Source organism: Cyprinodon variegatus, unplaced genomic scaffold (assembly GCF_000732505.1).
Source record: "Cyprinodon variegatus isolate N-32 unplaced genomic scaffold, C_variegatus-1.0 Scaffold239, whole genome shotgun sequence".
Lineage (NCBI taxonomy): Eukaryota > Metazoa > Chordata > Actinopteri > Cyprinodontiformes > Cyprinodontidae > Cyprinodon > Cyprinodon variegatus.
Window position 1 is genome coordinate 387,887 of NW_015150692.1, and position 18,613 is coordinate 406,499.

The 18,613-nt window shown below is 36.9% G+C and overlaps 2 protein-coding genes across 15 annotated transcripts in view; one reads left to right on the forward strand and one right to left on the reverse strand.

The window, feature by feature from the left end:
* The first annotated feature begins 559 nt into the window (after positions 1 to 559).
* rps12 (ribosomal protein S12) lies at positions 560 to 5,064 on the forward strand. Its single transcript, XM_015381705.1, has 6 exons — positions 560 to 636; positions 761 to 807; positions 1,944 to 2,060; positions 4,129 to 4,231; positions 4,473 to 4,574; positions 4,977 to 5,064. Exons 1-6 carry the CDS (start codon positions 598 to 600, stop codon positions 5,037 to 5,039), a joined length of 471 nt encoding a protein of 156 aa, XP_015237191.1. The 5' UTR covers positions 560 to 597; the 3' UTR covers positions 5,040 to 5,064.
* A 229-nt stretch (positions 5,065 to 5,293) lies between these two features.
* Positions 5,294 to 18,613, reverse strand: part of eya4 (EYA transcriptional coactivator and phosphatase 4) — a 55,825-nt gene continuing 42,505 nt past the window's right edge. For 5 of the 14 annotated variants that reach the window (XM_015381693.1, XM_015381698.1, XM_015381699.1 and 2 more), the window contains 6 exons: positions 16,023 to 16,112; positions 15,035 to 15,093; positions 14,721 to 14,881; positions 11,974 to 12,088; positions 11,638 to 11,759; positions 6,303 to 8,089 (listed from right to left, as the gene is read on the reverse strand). In XM_015381693.1, the coding sequence (XP_015237179.1) occupies positions 7,869 to 8,089; positions 11,638 to 11,759; positions 11,974 to 12,088; positions 14,721 to 14,881; positions 15,035 to 15,093; positions 16,023 to 16,112 (768 nt within the window). In that variant the 3' untranslated portion in view covers positions 6,303 to 7,868. Of the gene's footprint in view, positions 5,911 to 6,302; positions 8,272 to 11,637; positions 11,760 to 11,973; positions 12,089 to 14,720; positions 14,882 to 15,034; positions 15,094 to 16,022; positions 16,113 to 18,613 lie in introns of those variants that run through there. The other 9 variants (XR_001481417.1, XR_001481416.1, XR_001481415.1 and 6 more) reach the window with 9 other exon arrangements.

Sequence of the window (18,613 nt, forward strand, 5' to 3'; positions counted from 1 at the left end):
TCTATCTATCTATCTATCTATCTATCTATCTATCTATCTATCTATCTATCTATCTATCTATCTATCTATCTATCTATCTATCTATCTCGCTCCACTCTTCTCCCTACATCATGCGGCAATGATGTGTGTTAATGTCTTCAGTAATCATCATGTTCAAGATCAAAGTGGCATACGGGCTGTTTTTTGATGTTTTAATTCCTTTTTTGTTTCTACCCTTCAAATAGCCTTCTCTGTGAATATTCAACACTATAACTATACAAAAATGTATTTCAAACAGCATACATTCTAGGTTGAAGCATATAGATTGATTTAGGAAACATTCTATAGGCCTGTATTGGATAAATCCATGAGATAGGAAAATTCATGAATCTTGTAATCTAACAAATGCATATATATGGACACATAACTAGATGTCAAAACGTGACTTTTAAGACGGGTTTAAGGATTGAGAGAAAATATATGAACTGTTAAATTATGTTCAAATGCTAAAAGGAAGAAAGATCAATGTTGAAGAGCCTAGCCACAGGAAGCGGATCACAAAACGAAGTCGAAATTCCCATCTCCGCCTCCTCGGTATTAAAGCAATGTCGCAGCCTTATGACGTCCTCTTTACCCGCTACCCCAGAGGAGGAAAGGGTGCGTTTTCACAGTTGCCGACACAATCCACGCAAATAATCAAGCATCCTAAGTTATTCTTTTGCCTCACATACTTTTTTATGATGATTAATAACTATAGGATCATGTGTCTTTTATATTGCAGAACTTTAAGTTCGCCATCCATCGCAAATCTACAATGGCCGAGGAAGGGTAAGCATGACGCTTGTTGCAGCTATAGCTACATTAGCAGTGCGGTGGGAGATAAAAATACCATGCTGGACTAAAAAAAAGAATTAATGAACTTAAAGGTGACCCGTAGAGCTATGGTAAAAGCTGCGTTTAATGTGGTACGTTTAAAAACAAACGATAAAGGACTAGGGAAGCTGAGACTAGGTATACGTTTAAAATTAAATTCAAGTCTGATTAGATCTTTACCTACATATAGGAAGGAATTTTCCGTACAAGCTTGGGGAAGGGGTTTTTTAACCTGCTAAACTTGCTTCTCATCTTTAAAAAAATAAAATAAAAATATCTCCCTATAAACACGCATCATAAATTGGAGGAACTTAGAAAGGTGGTCGTTCGGTTATTTTTAGTAAATGGTTTACTTTGCTAGCGCTTAGCAGTAGGGGTCCTTGGCTGTTATTCTGGTTAATAGATTGTTGGGATGCAGTGTTTCCGATTTTTTTTTTTTTTAGGTTAAGGGGTTTTTAATTTGTAAATTGAAAGGTATAAATGTCTCTTACATGAGGCGACAGCAATTATTTGTTTACTAAATCCTTTTCGCTCTATAGTTGTGACAAAATACTGATCTTATGTTGTGTCAAGTTTCTATTTGTGAGCTGAAAGAAAAACACTGGAAATGTTTGTGCCATTCCACCATAACTGGTCACACATCTTTAGAGGAGGCCATATTAAGTCAATGAGATGTAACTCCTGTTTAATTATATCCTTCCCTGTAAAAAGTCTTGTAAATGTATCAAAAAGTTATACCACTCAGTATCTTTCTACCCCTGTATGCTTCATTTGGAACACCAAACTGATGTTCAGTGTAACTTAGTGACTAGAAGTTGCTTCATGAATCCTATGAGGAGAAATGGAATATTTCTAAAAAGGAAATTAAAATGAAAAGTATTCAATAGGATGCCATAACTCCAAAAAAAAACTCCCCACTGCTTTCTTGTTTTGAGCTCTGCATAAATGATGATTCACTTCTTTGTCGGATACCCCTTCACTCTACAATGAGTGAGATCCTCCTTCTGATGAGCCAGAAGCTCAGCAATGCACTGCTCTTTCAACCTTTGAGGATAAAGTGTTAATCTTTGAAATACCTTCTTGTTTGATAGCACTGCTGCCGGAGGTGTGATGGATGTCAACACCGCTCTCCCTGAAGTGCTTAAGACCGCACTCATCCACGATGGCCTTGCACGTGGTATCCGTGAGGCTGCAAAGGCCCTGGACAAGTATGTTTGTTACACCTCAACATTGCATTAATGAATCACTGTATAGAAATGACTTATTACCAATGTCCTAATGATGGGTAAGGCAGGGAAGTTGAAGGTGGACAGAAAATAATAGATTCCGCCTTAGGTTCTTTTAGTAAAAATCCTCAGGAAAAATGCTCTGATTGCCAAGAATGAAAATATATCCAATATTTTTATTTGATATCCCAGTCAGAATAATTAATGAATGAAATGCAAGTGATTGAATCATTCTGAAGTAGGATTATGTAATTGATCAACTATAAATTGATGTGGGCATTTTCTTTTAAGCCTGGTATCAAGGGGATCTTTTCATAACATGATGGGCTGAATATAAATTTTTACGACAATCTGAATTAAAAACATATATATTTACGATTTATCGCACCAGCTGTGTAAAATGACTAAACAAATGTAGTTAAACTTATAAGATGTATTGTAACATTTATAGAGCTGGATGATATAGCCGAAGCATGATACTTCTCTTAATTTAGGTCAATATGATATAATTTCAATATTGATTTGTAAATAAAGCCTCAAGTGCTGCTAAAACTGCCCATAACAGAATCCTATACAAAGTAGAAAAATAATTATCATAATTGAGCTGTCAGAGACGGGTGGTGAGATGCAGTGTATCCAGTGGTGTCAAAAGTACACATTTGTTACTTGAGTAGAAGTAGAGATACTGCAGTTTAAAAACACTCTGGTAAAAGTTAAAGTATCAACTTGACCTCTTTAAGTAAAAGTGAAAAAGTATGTGCTCCAAAAACTAAAGTATAAAGTAACCTTAAAATAAAAATAAAAAAAATCGGCCAGATGCCACTATGAATTAAAAGCTCAATTTTTCAACAATTTATAAAATTCTTTGAGATGGGGCCAAGGAATAGCGACGTCTTGTTGTTCTCAGTCTCCCAATATGCTCTTGCCGGTGTTCGACCTTTCAGGCGTTTCAACGTCTTTTTCTGAATCCAACATTGTAGCATGGCATAGACAATTCACGTTAGCAGTTTGAAGAACACCTGCTTGCTTCTGATGATTTCCATTGGCTAACCAGAGTGTTTGCGTTATGACTCATCTAATTACACTAGTTTTCATTAGATGTGGATGCCGCACATGACGTGAAAAAAATATTTATAAACATTAATCCGAAGCAAAGAGTAACAAGTAGCATTTGTATTAAAAAAGTACAGATACTTGTGTGAAAATGTAATGAGTAGAAGTCAGAAGTAGGAAGAAAAATAAATAAGGAGTAAAGTATAGATTCCTAAAAAGTGCACTTAAGTACAGTAACTAAGTATTTTTACTTTGTTACTTGACACCTGTGAGTGTATCATCTGGGATGTAATATCCCACTGCCTCCTATTTGTTGTGCAGTACAATAAGGCAGTCTCACAAACCAGGCTTGTATAAATATAAAATTCCAGATTGGGTTTCTCAGAGCCTGAACAGCATTATTCTGATCATTAGATATCCAAAGGGTCTTTATTTCCAAGTGTTTTTATTTGCTGAGATGTTAAACGAGTGGTGTTGATTACAGATTAGCAATGTGACCAGTGCTGCTGTATCGATGATGATATTTAGGCTCCCTCTACTGAACACTGTGAGGAGATTGCCTCTGTTACCCAAATTCTGTCTGAGATACTGTCCAGCACACTGACTGTAGTTGGTCTTTTAACTTTTAAACTTATCTTTGCAAGATTTGCCTGCATGATAGTGTTTATATTAGGAAATATCAGTTAGAAAATTAGTCTATATTCAGACTGAGGAATAAAAATGGCTGATGTTCAGCATTAAGGATATTTGCTCAAATACTTTCTTGGATATTTCCTGATGTTGTTGCGCTGATTTAAATTCAATCTGATTTACTTAAACAAATTAGATCCTGGGTGTTTAGCTCTGCAGGGTTTGGCTCCTCTTTCTCAATCAGTGGAATCTGGTGGTGCAGTTCAGGAGTCGTCTTCCAAAAGTGTTAGAAGTGCATAGAAGGAAAAAATGACTGCAATTTTTGGTGAATTTTATTTTATAAATGAGTTAATTTTATTTTCTGCAGGCGTCAGGCCCATCTCTGTGTCCTGGCTGCCAACTGTGACGAGCCCATGTACGTCAAGCTGGTAGAGGCCCTCTGCGCCGAGCATCAGATCAACCTGATCAAGGTTGGTGTTGAGTTTGCATTTGGAGTCTTAGCCGTTGGTGTTTCAATGCTGAGCTCTGTTGTTTTAAAAAGTTGTGAAATGTACTGCTGTATCAGTGATGACAAACTGGCTCCCTCTACTGAACTCTGTGAGGAAATGGCCTCTGTTACCCAATTGTGTCTGAGATACAATTCAGTATAAAATGTATATAGTTGCCTCATTACTACGTATTAAAGCTCGACTAAATTAATTAATTTTGCAGGTTGATGACAACAAAAAGCTCGGCGAGTGGGTCGGTCTGTGCAAGATCGATCGCGAAGGAAAACCCCGTAAGGTGGTGGGCTGCAGCTGTGTTGTTGTCAAGGTAAAATTTGGATGTCTAGATGCGTAATTGTTTTTGGCTTTCACTTGTTGAGATGGAAGCATAAAGATTTGGCTCGTACGGCCAGGCAAGTCCAGGTGTTGTGCATTGTGCCACGCAGCTGTCTAATTCCTGGCTAGATAACAGCCACAGTACGAGCCTCATCATCCAACTGTGATATCTGGGGTCCCTGGAAATGGCTACATGCATTAATGCAGTAGTATTTTCTGTCAAGTGACTTCAAGAAGTTCTGAAGACTTCAAAGAATGACTTAAACTTGAAAAGTAGACACTTCTAAATGTAGTCCCAAGTTTTGCTAAATCTCTAAGGTTTATCCTGATGTCTGCCTACAGCTGTTTGAGCTCCTTCAGTGCATCATGCAGACTAATCTTGTTTTCTTTGCAGGATTATGGCAAAGAGTCTCAAGCCAAGGATGTCATTGAGGAATACTTTAAAGCCAAGAAATGAGATGTTAATAAAACGTGGAAATTAATTTTGCCTCGTTTGTTTGTTTTTTGTGATGTGAGCTCTGATTTTGAAATCCTGGTCATCTTTTACATGCTGTGTTCATGTCCATTTAATGCCATATGCTTTGATCAATGATCAAATTGCAAAATGTTCTACAATATGCTGGGAAAGCGCTCAATCATTTGTAATACTGTTTTATATCCTAACTGGAGAAAGACCTTCAGATGCATGACTTAAAAAAAAAAAAAAGCCAGAGGTAAAGATCAAATCCTTACAATTTAATTTGACAAAACCCATAACATCCATTGTTCTGAAATTTATTGGAAATAATTTACAGAAGTTTTTACCACAGATAGCAATTTATTACAAGTTTTCTGCCAGGAAGAAAACCTTAGAAAAACATGTACCCCAGTATACATGACAGAATCTACAGAAGTTTCTTAGGATTATTAGTTTGGAGGCGACCATCCATTCCATGTGAGGCAGCGTCCTTAATGCCAGAGCGCCGATCAAAGGCAGGTTTTCAACCAAAACATCCCGGAAAGTTCATCCTTGGGTTCTCCATCAAGATGCATAAACCACTTTTAAAATAAAGAGCCAGAGCAGGAGGGCTTCCTTTTCAATTATCCCTTACCCCCACCAACTTAAGACTGTTAAGAGTTCATCAATCCAGACGTTCAAAATAAAAAGGGATCAAACCATTGCAGTCTAACGTTTGTTCTTAAATAGTTGTACAAAAGAGGGCTGCTTGTTTTCGTCAACATTTCATGAGTTCATATTGCTGTGGTGGTTACAGGTATTCGAACTCCAGTGCTTGGTGTAATGCCAGCAGGTCAGAGTGACTTGATATCCTCCAGAAAGGCATGTTGTGCTGTAAAACAGACATACGGTTAAATCCAGAAGCTGTTGCTCTGCAGCTTACCACCACCACAGTGCACTATGTACAGAAGCTGGAACTGAAGACTATGCTAAAGCACCACAAACAAAACATGCAGCACTAACAATTAGTGGGGAATGTGCTCATCACCTTCTGCTCTGGGAGTTAACTCGAACCACATTCAGCAGGTATCGATATTCAGAAAAGTTGCACATGAGATGTATTAAAACTAATACAAGTGATAAAGGTATGTACTTTTTTCAGAGCAGTTCATCAAATTCTAACTGCTTTGTGACATTAAGATCTTGATAGCCAGTCTGCACAACTAGACTAAACTACATTGATGACAAATGTACTAAAAAGCATTTATATACATTTTTAATTGGTATTTGCTAATAAAACGTCAATTTACAACTTTATATAAATGTCTTGTATTGGTAATGACAAATCATACTAAGCTCTGTTCTCAGGTTCAGTGAAATCAACCAAAAAGTGTTTTTTTTAATGGTATTTAATAAATCTATATGCATAGCTCTACATGAAAGTATGCTCAGATTAATTTTTTCCAACCTGAAGCAATTAAGTTGTAAGTAAATCTTTCCTGCACACAACTTTAGGTGATCAGCTGGTTTGTATTTTCGACATTCTCAGAATGTTTTTAAAATCTTCAAATTGCTATTTCATGTGGAAAACGGCAAAACTAGCTACCTGTTATTTGTGCCAGCACACAGAAACTTGGACGTTTATTTTTATTTTTTTCTAGCTCACAAAAAAGAAAGTGACAAGAACATTTCCCCATCTTAAAAACAAAAATCCCAATTCCAAGCATCAAAAATAAAACCCCAAACTGGAAAGTATTCAGAACGAAATTCTCTGTCCAACTATGGTAAAGAAAAACTTTTCCCTTTTGTATTCAACTGTAGCAGAAATTAGAAAAAGGCGTGACATCACCGGATCAAAAGCAGCATATAGCTCTAAACACATTCAAAGCTTGGCTGTTGAGTACACTTTGGCAGGCTGTCACTTAAACTGAGCAGAAACATGCTCCAGATGCTGGTTTAAAAAAAAAAAAAGACATCTGTAGTGCGCATAACCTTTAAAAAAACATTAAAATACCAGTTTCACACTACAAGCATGATATAAATGGCTAAATTTAAAAGAATGAACATTAATTTCTACTGATTCAGTAGAAAATTTTATTCCCAGTCCTAAACAGTTATTTCAAAATACTTGATAACTAATTGTGTCAAATAGATCCCACTCTGCTGAGAAAAACAGAGAAGCTGATTTTGATTTATTCCATCGTATTAAATTCACCTCACACCAGGTAATAACTAAATACTGAATTTGACTGTTTTAATTTTAAGATGGAAAATCTGTGAGTTCTGCTAATATTTTATTGCTAACTCCTGTCATCAACACATGGCACTATCACTTATTTCCTTCAAACACAACGGGAACATAATGACGAAATCAATTTTATTAACAGCTAATAGTTTTCTTTCACTTTGATGAAATATACTCCTTGGTAAATCACACTGTGGTGTGCTTGTTTTTTTGAGCTTGAAAGATCTGACTTACAATCTTGTCGTGGCTTTCCAACTGTAGTTTTAAAATTGAAATTAGGTCTAAATGAAAGATATCTAGCTTTTACAGTATGACTGTGTTTTGCATAGAACATTTTTCAATCTAGTAATCAAGGAAAAGCTAAAACCCTTCTGCCATTTTAGCCTAAGTACACAGAGCAAGAGAAAATCTCACCCTCAAGTTTTTAAAAGTCTAAACTTTTGTAACCTGATATATAAATTCTGTTCCCTTGCCAAAATGTTTTAGATTGAATTGCCAAAGCATACTCAATTATTCAAGCTTTATTCTTCAGTATTCATTGTAATGGTTGCAGCGAAGTTATCCCAGCACACTGTAAAAAAAAGAAGCCAGTAGTCCAGAGAAAGTCAAAGACCAACACAAAAACTGCTGCAGCAAAGAAAGGCAGTTGTTGTCCACTCAGAGCTCACGCTGTGCAGACTTGGGCGGATTGGAGGGATGTCACAGTAAGGTTGTGGGTCCGTTACCTTTTTGGCTGCCTGTTCCTCTTCTACACCGTCCCCAATAACAACATACACTACTTTCCTGCCAAACCTTTGCATTATGCGCTCAAAGCAACTCTCTTTTCCTGCAAAAAAGAAATGAACAGGGGGGAAGGAAGGAGGGTAACATGGTCAGAGGGCTCAAAGCTCGGAAGCTGTTTGATTACCTGGCTGGCGGCATGCTCTTCATCCTTCCCATCGCCAATCACAACATATGTAATGTTAGTGCCAAAGCGGGAGACTATACGCTCAAAACAGCTCTCTTTGCCTGGAGACAAACACACGGCTTTCACAGATTTATCACTTTTTTTTAGATGGATATAAAACACCGGAGGGATGCTTCAAAATTATTTCCTAATAAAAGATGCAAAGGATTCTTTAACGCCTCCGTAGCATTCAATCAAGTTTATTAAGTTACACTTAATATGTGCAAATAAACGATAAGAATGATATTGCCTTCTTTGCGCAGCTTATCTTTTACAGTCTTATTGTTACATCCCTGCTGCTTTTTTAACTGCATGCATTTCTATTCTTTTTACATCTACCTAAAATATTCTTTAAATTAGCAGTGAAGCCTAAGAGCTTAATCTAAAGGTTTGTGTGTTTAAAAATATGTGCACAACTTGACAGTGCATGCAGAACTGCTCTGCTTTTGTCATGAGTGAAGCAGCAAGTCCAATCAATTTGCCTTACTTAATATGCAGAAGAACATAAGATGATTATCTGAACACCCAAAAGAATGGGAGGAAAATATGCAAATATAATCATTTTGCATCTGCATGTTGCTTTAACAAGAATGGAACTGATTGCAGTTGCTGTTTTTGCATCTATATTTAGCACATTTCACAAGCAGGTGCAGAAGTGATGAAGAAATGCCTGGTCTTTTCAGAGAAAAGGGGCATAGGTGCAACGATAGACAATGAAAGTAAATAATCTGTGCATCTAAAACAGTCAGAAATAAACTTGGAAAAGATATCGTCGACTCAACAATGCCATGTTTGAATTGTGGATGACCTAGGGGGCTAACTGGGAACCAGACACAAATAAAAACCACTACCTATTGAAAATGGTAGCGCTAACACTGCACTATGTCTGGATGGATCAATCCTGTGCATCCATGCAGTTAGTGTTGTGCTGTCCACAGGTACCAATACATTCTAGAGGCCAGGGGGCCTTTCGGGTGTTGCATAACCTTGTACGTGTCCATGCATACCTTCACGATCATCAGATCAATTGGAAAAGTAGTTTGCACTAATTATCTTTGGAAATAGATACAATTTATGAAAAGAACTGCAGCTCTGCTGTGAATATGAAGGTGCTGCTTATCCACAAAAAAATGGGCCTTTCTCTGTATCAATTAATGGTAAAATCATTCATTGAAAACCAAAGAACAATGCAAATTTAATCATTGCTAACCCTTTATAGGAAGCTCAGGGAAATACTTTGAAAATCAAAACTTCAAGACAAGAGTTTCAATGAAATCCAGGACAAGACCTTATTACCTTTGTAACATTAAAAAAAAACATATATTTGTATGGCAAAAATGTATGTCAATGTGATAACAAGTAATGCCCACTTGCCCTAATATAAAAAGAAAAATAACAAAAGTTCAGAAGAATAATGAAAAAGTGCAGATGAAAAAAACAAAGTGAAATAATTCTTTTTGTGACATCATAACCTTAGAGCTTTAATCCTGATACAGTAACATTTAACTTTTTTAACTTAGCTTATTAACTTCACTTTTTAACTTTTCAATTAGCTTGTTTACTTTTTCACTTAGCTTTTTACCTGTCAACCAAGGGCTCATCTAATTGGCTTCAAATAACTTATAGAGCCATGTAGCAGTATCTTAGCGGAATGGCTGGATATGAATTTTGTGCCTCTGGACCTCACTGAGGGATGGGAGGACTCCATTTATATGGAGTATGCAAGTGATTAAAAATAGTAACTTGTCCTATAAAGGATTAAGAAGCAGTGATTGAGCAGTCTTGGTCAAGTTTTAGGAGAAGATACAAGGCCTCCCTGTTGTATGAAAGAGAAGTTGCAGCAAAACAAGGCTGTTACTCACTTTGTTAACAAACAAACAAACACAAAACTATAACAGCAATTTAACTTTACAACCCTGCTTTACCATCTTTCATTTACCCATACATATTCATATCCTAGGCAGATTTTAGTTTATATGAATCTTAGTTTTAGTAAGTCGGACTCCGCCAAGGTTGACCTTTGTCACCGATTCTGTTCATAACTTTTATGGACATCTATGGTCATGAGCTTTGGGTCCTAACTGAAATAATGAGATCCCGGATAGAAGCGGCTGAAATGAGTTTTCTCCGTAGTGTTTCTGGGCTCTTCCTTAGAGATATGGTGCGGAGCTCAGTCATCCGGGGAGGCCGCTGCTCCTCCACATCGAGAGGAGCCAGTTGAGGTTGCTCGGGCGTCTGATTTGGATGCCTCCTGGACGTCTCCCTGGTGAGGTGTTCCAGGCACATCCCACCGGGAGGAGGCCTGGGGGAAGACCCAGGACCCGCTGGTGGGACTATGTTTCTCAGCTGGCCTTGGAGCGGCTTAGGATTCCCCCGGAGGAGCTGGCCTAAGTGGCTGGGGAAAGGGAGGTCTGGGCCTCCCTACTCAAGCTGCTACCCCCACGACCCGACCTCAGATAAGTGGAAGAAGATGGATGGATGGATAGATAGATGGATGGATGAATGGATTAATCTTAGTTTTTTGCAACATGTTTGTTCTGACTGGAAGCAATTCATGTTTTAAAATTGTATATCAAGTATCCTGATTTCAATCTTGCAGAAAATATGCTAGGTTATCGAAAAGAAATAGCAGAAGAAATGTTCAAAATACTTGGTCAGCATTTGGACACTCCATATTTTCATGTGAATAAATATAGATCAATTATTTTTTGTAGTCTTGTTTATTTATCTCTTCAGGGTCACCAGCCCCAAATCATATTCAAAAATCTTCCTGTTTGGAGAAATAGATATAAAAAATGAAACACTGCCCAGAGTATGAATGATTTTAGCCAAATAAGATAATCCAATTGTTATTTTCTGAAGAGATTTCCTCTGTGGTTTTAGAAATGCCAACGTTTCCAATTCAGCTTTCTATGAAAGACAGAAGCCGAAACCTTGCAGGAATTAGTCAGAGCCACAATTGCTGTGCTCCATACAACTTTTCTGTTATCTACTAAAAGTCTTGCGCTTTTCCTTTCCTTCTCACTTTTCAAACTGGAAGAGACTTGAAGAACCTTTTCTAAATCTTGATCACTCAGTAATAGTGCCAATTATCGATGTCTTTTACTGGATAGGACCCCACCTGTTTGCACCTAGGTGTCATTGCTGTACATTAAGTCAAGCCAATAAAAAAAAAAACTTTTTTAAAGCTGAAATTTTACATCATGGGACTCTTATGTCTTAATTGCTTTAAACAAATGGCCCAAATTAAAGCTTAGGGGGAAAAAAAGCACAGAAAATTGTACGCTGGGCAAAATACTACAAATTTTTGGCTCTGAATTAGTAAAAAATGATGTCATTTACGCCTTAAAATAAAGGAAAACATTAGAGATTTTCTATATTTATGCCTAAGATTCTGACATTCAACAATTATTATGTTTGTGTCTTACCTATTTTTGTTGCACTGTAAATGTTTTCAATGGGGAAAACAGATCCAAGACTATACAGAAGAACTTTAGCCAGCGCCGGTATGAGCTGTGTTGTTGTTACCAACACATTTACACAGTTATTCCTGAAGGCGAGATGGACAAAAAAGACAAACAAACAAAAAAAGCACTTTATGTATAGCTTGACTTGAAAATGAAGTAATATGATTATTATTTTTTAAATAATTATATTTTCTATCTCTTTGGCTCAGATGCAATCTATCGATCATCCTCAGAGAAGAAAAAAACAAGGCTTTACAGAAAGTGAGTGACAGAGTGAGTTGGGAAATAAGTGGGAACCTTGAGCTGATGATGGACAACGACTTGAGTGCGTGGGTGAGCCAGGAATCAGTCAGAGCCTCAACTTCTGCTCTGAGCTGCAACCAGGCATCTCTTTTAGCAGGGCCAAGCAGACCTTTAACACAGAACAAATTAAGTCAAGAACTTTAAAAAAAATGTTTAAGATCTAAAAGTCCTTAAAAAAATGTCTGAAAACCAATGTCCTGATTTTATTATCAAAATTTAAAATACAATTTTTATGCAGGCTAACACCACTGCACGAAAATCTGCATACAACGATGCAATGAGAATCTTTTTAGGGATATCCAGAGGGGGAAGCGTTAGCCACATGTTTGTATCTGTGGAGGCTTCACTTTTAAACCTTTAAAACCAATTGTATCATATTTGATACAGAAGTTTTTGAGACTTCTGCATCATCAGTGTGATCTTGTTGATCTTAAAAACGCTGACTTACACAATCAGACACATGTAGTGAACAGAAAACGTATATAATATTCTACAGAAATGCCTAATGAATCAAAATTGATGCAAATAAATGATTTAATTGTATATATTCTTTTCTTTCATTTTACAGATAGTTCAATAACAAGTCTAAATAAAAAAAAACTGGATTTTGTATTTCATGGTCCAGCCTTTAAAGGGTTAGGGCACTGTAAAGGAGGTTAATGTTTACTTCTGATAACCTTATAGCTTTTGTACTCATCCAATAGTAAATAGTTCTTGTAACTCATCCAGTGTTGAGAAGGCAGTGGCTCTGTGTATACATTATTATGTTTTTCTTTAAATCTATTTTAGATTTGACATCTGCTGATAAAGATATATTATTATTAATAAAGCTTAGCAAAGGTGTCAATCAATAAAGGTACATGCTCAAATAAATATTTTTTCTTGTAATTGTGCTCAAAGTTGATCTTAATAAATAAATGATAAATGTTTTGCCCCAGCAAACTATGTTTAGAAGTTTACATATGACCAACATGTTCACTACCGACATTAATGTCGCTATTTAAATGCTTCTATTTCCACGACTGCACTTTTTAACCATTTATAACTGTAAGGATTCTGTTAGACACAAGGATTAACTAGAAGTGGATTTCCAGTTAAAGAAATGCTCAATTTAATGGAGCCTAGGCGGAACTGAAGAAACTGATTGCTCTCCTACATCCACCTGCGACACAGCCAATCAGCTTTGAACCACACCTCCACGAAAGCCAATCAGCATCCAAAGTTCTTCTTAAAAGGCCTCCGATCCACCTGCCTTCTCCTGTGCGCAGGCGGCGGATGCGCTGTGACTTTAATCAACCCACCTCCAGCCCCTCCTCCACCATCGTAGCTAAAACTTCATCAGAGTGTCATTCCTCCCAGACTCTTAGTGCTTTCCCTGTCTCATCTCAACCGGCCCGACAGAAGACCGCCATGTTGAGCCTGGTTCTGCCAGAGGTTTCTTCCCAACAGGGAGTTTTTCCTCTCCACTGTTGCCTCATGCTTGCTGATCATGGACAGGTTCTCTCAACCTGCGTTATCCAAGCTGGACTTCCATCTTCCAGATCTCTGAGTGCAGCTCTAGTATCAGCTCACGCACTCCAATGGATCTCCCCATAAAGCTCAGCATAAGTTCTCACTTACCAGCAGTCTACAGACTGACCAACTTCATCTATCTCTACCCCACCAACAGTTTCAGGCCTGGAGGGGAAACAGCCCTATTGTTCCTGTTTATACATATCTATCAAAATGAAGTGCTATGTTTCCTGCCGAGGTCTAAACGCCGAAGACCAAGTAATTGTATCAATAAATTTCTCCTAATTTTCTTTTCTCTGAGTGAAATTTTCAGATTGAAATAAGGCTTATACATATAAAGGCTTTAACAAACAAAAACATTCTAGTTTTTCCACAAGTGGTGCTAGAGTTCACTAGACAAGATCGGAGCCCACTACATTTTATTTGGCAATTATTTATTTATTTATTTATTTTAACCAGCCTCAAAAGAATTTTTAACGTGATTATTTAAACAAACTGTTTAAAAATTCTTTAGATAAGACTTTTCTCTGCCATTGTCTAAAGAAGACCTTAGCTCTCGGCCGTTAAATGAAAGAAAAGTGGTTTATGTAAATCAGGGAATACATGGCCACCAATCCTGCCAGAATACCAGCATTCAAAGTGAAAGTCCAAAGGATGATGCTCCTGCTCCAAAATTCCAAACCTTTAAGCTCTGTACAAATGTGCAGGCAACCAACCATTGTTATAGTTTGGGAATGTTTGGCTGCCGGTGGCACTTGTGTTTTCCACACAGAGGGTAAAAATTGAATGAGGAGGACTTTCTTCAAGTACTGCACTTCAAATTAACAGCAAGATGATTAAACTAGGACCCAGTTGGGTGTTTTGACATGACGGTTCCCAAACACTACTGTTAACTAATGTGGAATGCATAAAGCAGGCCAAGATTAACTTTTGAAATGGCATTCCAAAAAGCCCTGGAGAAATCCATGATGGATTGAAGGTTATTAGGCCAGTTTCTGTTTAAACCAAAACAAAACTGCTCTAAATAATATCATAGACTAAAACATTTATGTCAATTATGAGTACATGTAAAGTTGGGAACAAAACTGTGCTTTGATAGTTACTTTTCTACTCCTTTCATTTATTTTATCTCACCTTACATTTCCCTATAGCTAAAAAAAAACTAAACCCATTTTGAACACTGTCTCCTTTTAACTGGCAACCAAGAGATTCCAGATTAGCTGGCTTACCCCCTACATTGTTTTTGTATGTGCTATACAACTCTTTGACCCGTCGGTAGCGGAAGGCCAGCTTCCTCATCCAGTCGACCCCACCACGGACCCCCGTAGCCAGGCACAGGTTGGCGCTGGTTGCAGCTGCATGGAAGCCATCAGTTGCAAAACTGTAAGTACTGTCAATAATAATGATATGTTTTATTTAAAAACTCTGTTCTGTTAGAAAGAAACGTAATTATCATGAGTCGTCATGAAATGTTATTGGTATGAAAGCAATTCAAAACAACTCTTACAGTACAGTACATTACGGATAAATGATAAATAATCACCTTAAGTCTTGGCCGTTGTCATCTGATGACACATCATCAATATGTACCTGATCACATTCCTGCATTCCCAAATAAAGACATACATTGGACAGTTATACCACTTTAGAATGGTAATATTCAAAATCTTTAATGTATTTTACTGACATTCTTATTATAGAGCAACATAAGCAGTACATCACTGTAAAAGTTAGATAGACTGGACCTCTATAAGCTGTCTGCTCTAGAAATATGGCATTATTAGAGAAGGTTTATACGAGACAGAGAGACTTAATTTCATAGCTTCCCTTTAGCAAAATACGAAACATGAAACAATCCCCAAAATGTTGTCACTGCAGAGCAAAATGTTCTGCCTGTGAAATATAGTGGTGGAAGCATCATGCTGTGGGGACCTCTTCAAAAGACTTGAGAATGAGGTTTAGGTTAACCTTTCAACAGGATTTCAAAGTCATAGCTAGAATTAGCTGCAGATTATTATAATTATTATTTTTTTGGATTTTGAACCAATCCAGATCTAGATCAAATTAAGAATATGGGGCAACATTTGAAAATTACTCTTCATAGACACTGCCAATCTGTTCTGATTGAGCTTGAGCTATATAGCAAAGAAGAATGGGTAACACTTTCCGATTCAACAAACCTTTTAGATTCTCATTCCCAAAAATGCAAAAAATATCATTTCCTTTACACCTCATAATTACATTCAAATTTGTGTTGCTTTTTTTTTTTTTTAGATTATATCCCACTAAAGCACATGGAAGTTCGAGGTTGATTGTTAAAAATGTGGAAGAAATTCAAGTAGTATTGTTTGTTGTTCAGAACCCTGTAGATATATGTGAACAAGGTCAAACCCATAGGGTGTTATTTTTTTTACCACTAGAGGGCAGTAGTAGTGCATTAATAGATAAACAAAAAAACTTGATGTTGGTATGTATACTAAAACTCTAGGCTGCTTGTCTTCTTAATGTTATGTGTTTTATTTATTGCTTACCTCCAGGTCATTAAAGAATAAGTGTGTGTCAGCCAAGTTGAAGATCATCTCTTCCATCCTCAGGCCCAGTGTTACTGCCATTGGAGGGTCCTAGAAGAACAAAAATTACAATAAAATTATAATTATAAACCATTTTAATCCACTGAAATTGAGTTAAATGAGCTTAGGGTTAGTCTAGCTAGACGAAAAATCTTGCAATCAACACATTTTGCCAATTTCCCTATACACCCATATTAATGGAATGTACCAACCCTAGTGGAGTTGGTATATTCTGCTCATCACAGCAAGACACTGTCAGACAAGCAGCACTTGCCCTGTCCCATCAACATTCCTGAAACTTGCGAGGAGGGGTAGGGTCAGTATGAAGTGTGTTGTCCCCTCCTGTGCGTACTGCAGAGAGTCGGTACCCTCGGAGGCAGATGCTTCAGTTTATTTGGTATGGGAATCGTTTGCGTGTCTGTGTGTGTGTGTTTGGGAGAACACAGCCCTCCCTGCCAGCCAGGGGCTCAGCTGCAAAAACCATCATGTGTGATGGGTCACAGAGGGTCGACAGCTTTCTGCACAATTCGCTGACACAATCAGACGACTAGAATAGAAAGAAACTAGCAGGAGGATGAGTCAAAGTCAAAAACGGGGACTCATGCACTTTGATTTTTGAGCATAAGAAAATGTAAAAAAAGAATAAAAGTTTATAGATTACTAATTTTCCTGTCAGTTAACTATTGGAATAGAAGATGACTTAGCAAACACTTTGGGTTCTCGGTTAAGAATCTGTCCATTTTTCTTTTTTGATAAATTGATTAATAATCGGATATCTTAAAGAAGATTTTTTGAACAAAATAAAACAAGGGAAAAAAAAAAGGTTCCAATTGAACTCCGGAAAAAACAAAATGAACGAAGAAAAACGTTTTTTTTCTAAATCTGAAATACACAATATTAATATATATTTTTACATTTTTGGTATAATTATTGCTCTTAAGTGGGTTTCTCTCTGAGCTAAAGGCATATTTTAAAGTCTCTAGACTCCATTAATTATTCATCTATTACTAAATTAGTTGACGATTTTAATAATTGATTAATAGCGATAAATCCAATTAATTGTTGCACCCCTAATGTCTAAGGTAATCAAAGCTGCTGCAAGTTTCTCATGGGTTTTTGCATTCATAATCGAGAATCAAAAAAAGTTAATAAAACAAATCAAAATACATCAAGGAAATCTCATTTCCAGATTGTAGATCTAAAGCTAAAACCTTTCTTAATTGTTTCTCCACAATAAGTACGGCAGAATCCAAGCTGGATAAACCTCCAAATCCACATGTGTTTCCATGTCTCACCCACACACACACGCCACTTCACAACTCATCAGGACATCTCCCATACCCATTAAATCCAATTTTTTAACATTAAAAGGGAGGGGGGGAAAAAGCCCAGAACACCCTGCTCTAATAGGAAACACTCCAGTGCCCACAAACTGTATCTGTAAAAACTCTGCAGAGCCACAGTTCTCTGCAAATCTAGCTTCAAACGGTGCCAGTGCTCTGCCATTTTTTTTTTCTACCTCCAGCACTATCAGGATGGGACAGGTTTGATATTTGTGCACACAGGAACAACGTTGCCCAGTAAATACATGTAGCCCTGGCCACTGAGCATTACCCAAGATCCGAGCCAGGAGCTATTAAAATAAAGGGAAGTATAAACAGTGTGTGATAAAATGAGACCACCAAAAAAGTTTAGAGGATATTGGAATAAGCATTACTCAAGAGTAAGAAATTAGCACATCATTTTCATTGGTTGTGATTAAACTAATGAACATATTGACAGTTATTAATAGCTCTGTTTAAAGACCTATTTTTCTGTGTATGTGATCATAAATTGACCAGAACATTCCCGGAGCAGTTAATGTAACATAAGCAATCTACTGAGAGAAATAAAGGCACATAGAGGGTTCGTTCTGTTATTTTTGAGTACATTTGGTGTAATCTTGGAGTTGAATTTTCCGTCAAACTACTTCCAAGGCTAAGCAGGACCAGGTGCTTACTTAGCACTAGTTCTGTTTCCACTTCCAAGAAAAGCAGTCCTATCTTAGCGTTTACTTCTGAGATACAAAATGAGCTTCAGAATTAATTTAAAAGCAATTAAAAGTTTGCGTCACCAGTGGAATAACAAACTACACAGATACATGCACCTCAGCATATTAGAGCTGCATTCACAATCAAGGTTTTCAACTGAATTATACACAATTCAACTCTATATAAACAGGGTCTGTCCAGCTGTTAAATAAATCCTGATTAAAACATGAAAAACTTGTTTATAAATCTAAATCAGCTAATAAATTAGACTGTTGATAATAAAACTACTACTGTGAAATAAGACATGTTGTTTATGTTTACACTTTAGATTAGATTAGATTAGATTAGATTAGATGAGCTTTATTGATCTCACAGCGGAGAAATTCACTGGTCACATATTGGCATAGTAATTAAAGAAGGTGCAAACAAGGAGGAAAAAGGTGCATTAAAAATACACAATATATATACAGTATATCAAGGTATATACAGTATATCAAGATAAATAAGGATTAAGGTGCAAGT

Excerpts from the sequence above, each read along its gene's own strand:
- rps12 (XM_015381705.1), top strand. The coding sequence starts at position 598 with ATGACGTCCTCTTTACCCGCTACCCCAGAGGAGGAAAGG. Across the intron at positions 4,232-4,472 it reads ATCAGATCAACCTGATCAAG|GTTGATGACAACAAAAAGCT; the intron begins GTTGGTGTTGAG and ends TTAATTTTGCAG. Across the intron at positions 4,575-4,976 it reads GCAGCTGTGTTGTTGTCAAG|GATTATGGCAAAGAGTCTCA; the intron begins GTAAAATTTGGA and ends TTTTCTTTGCAG.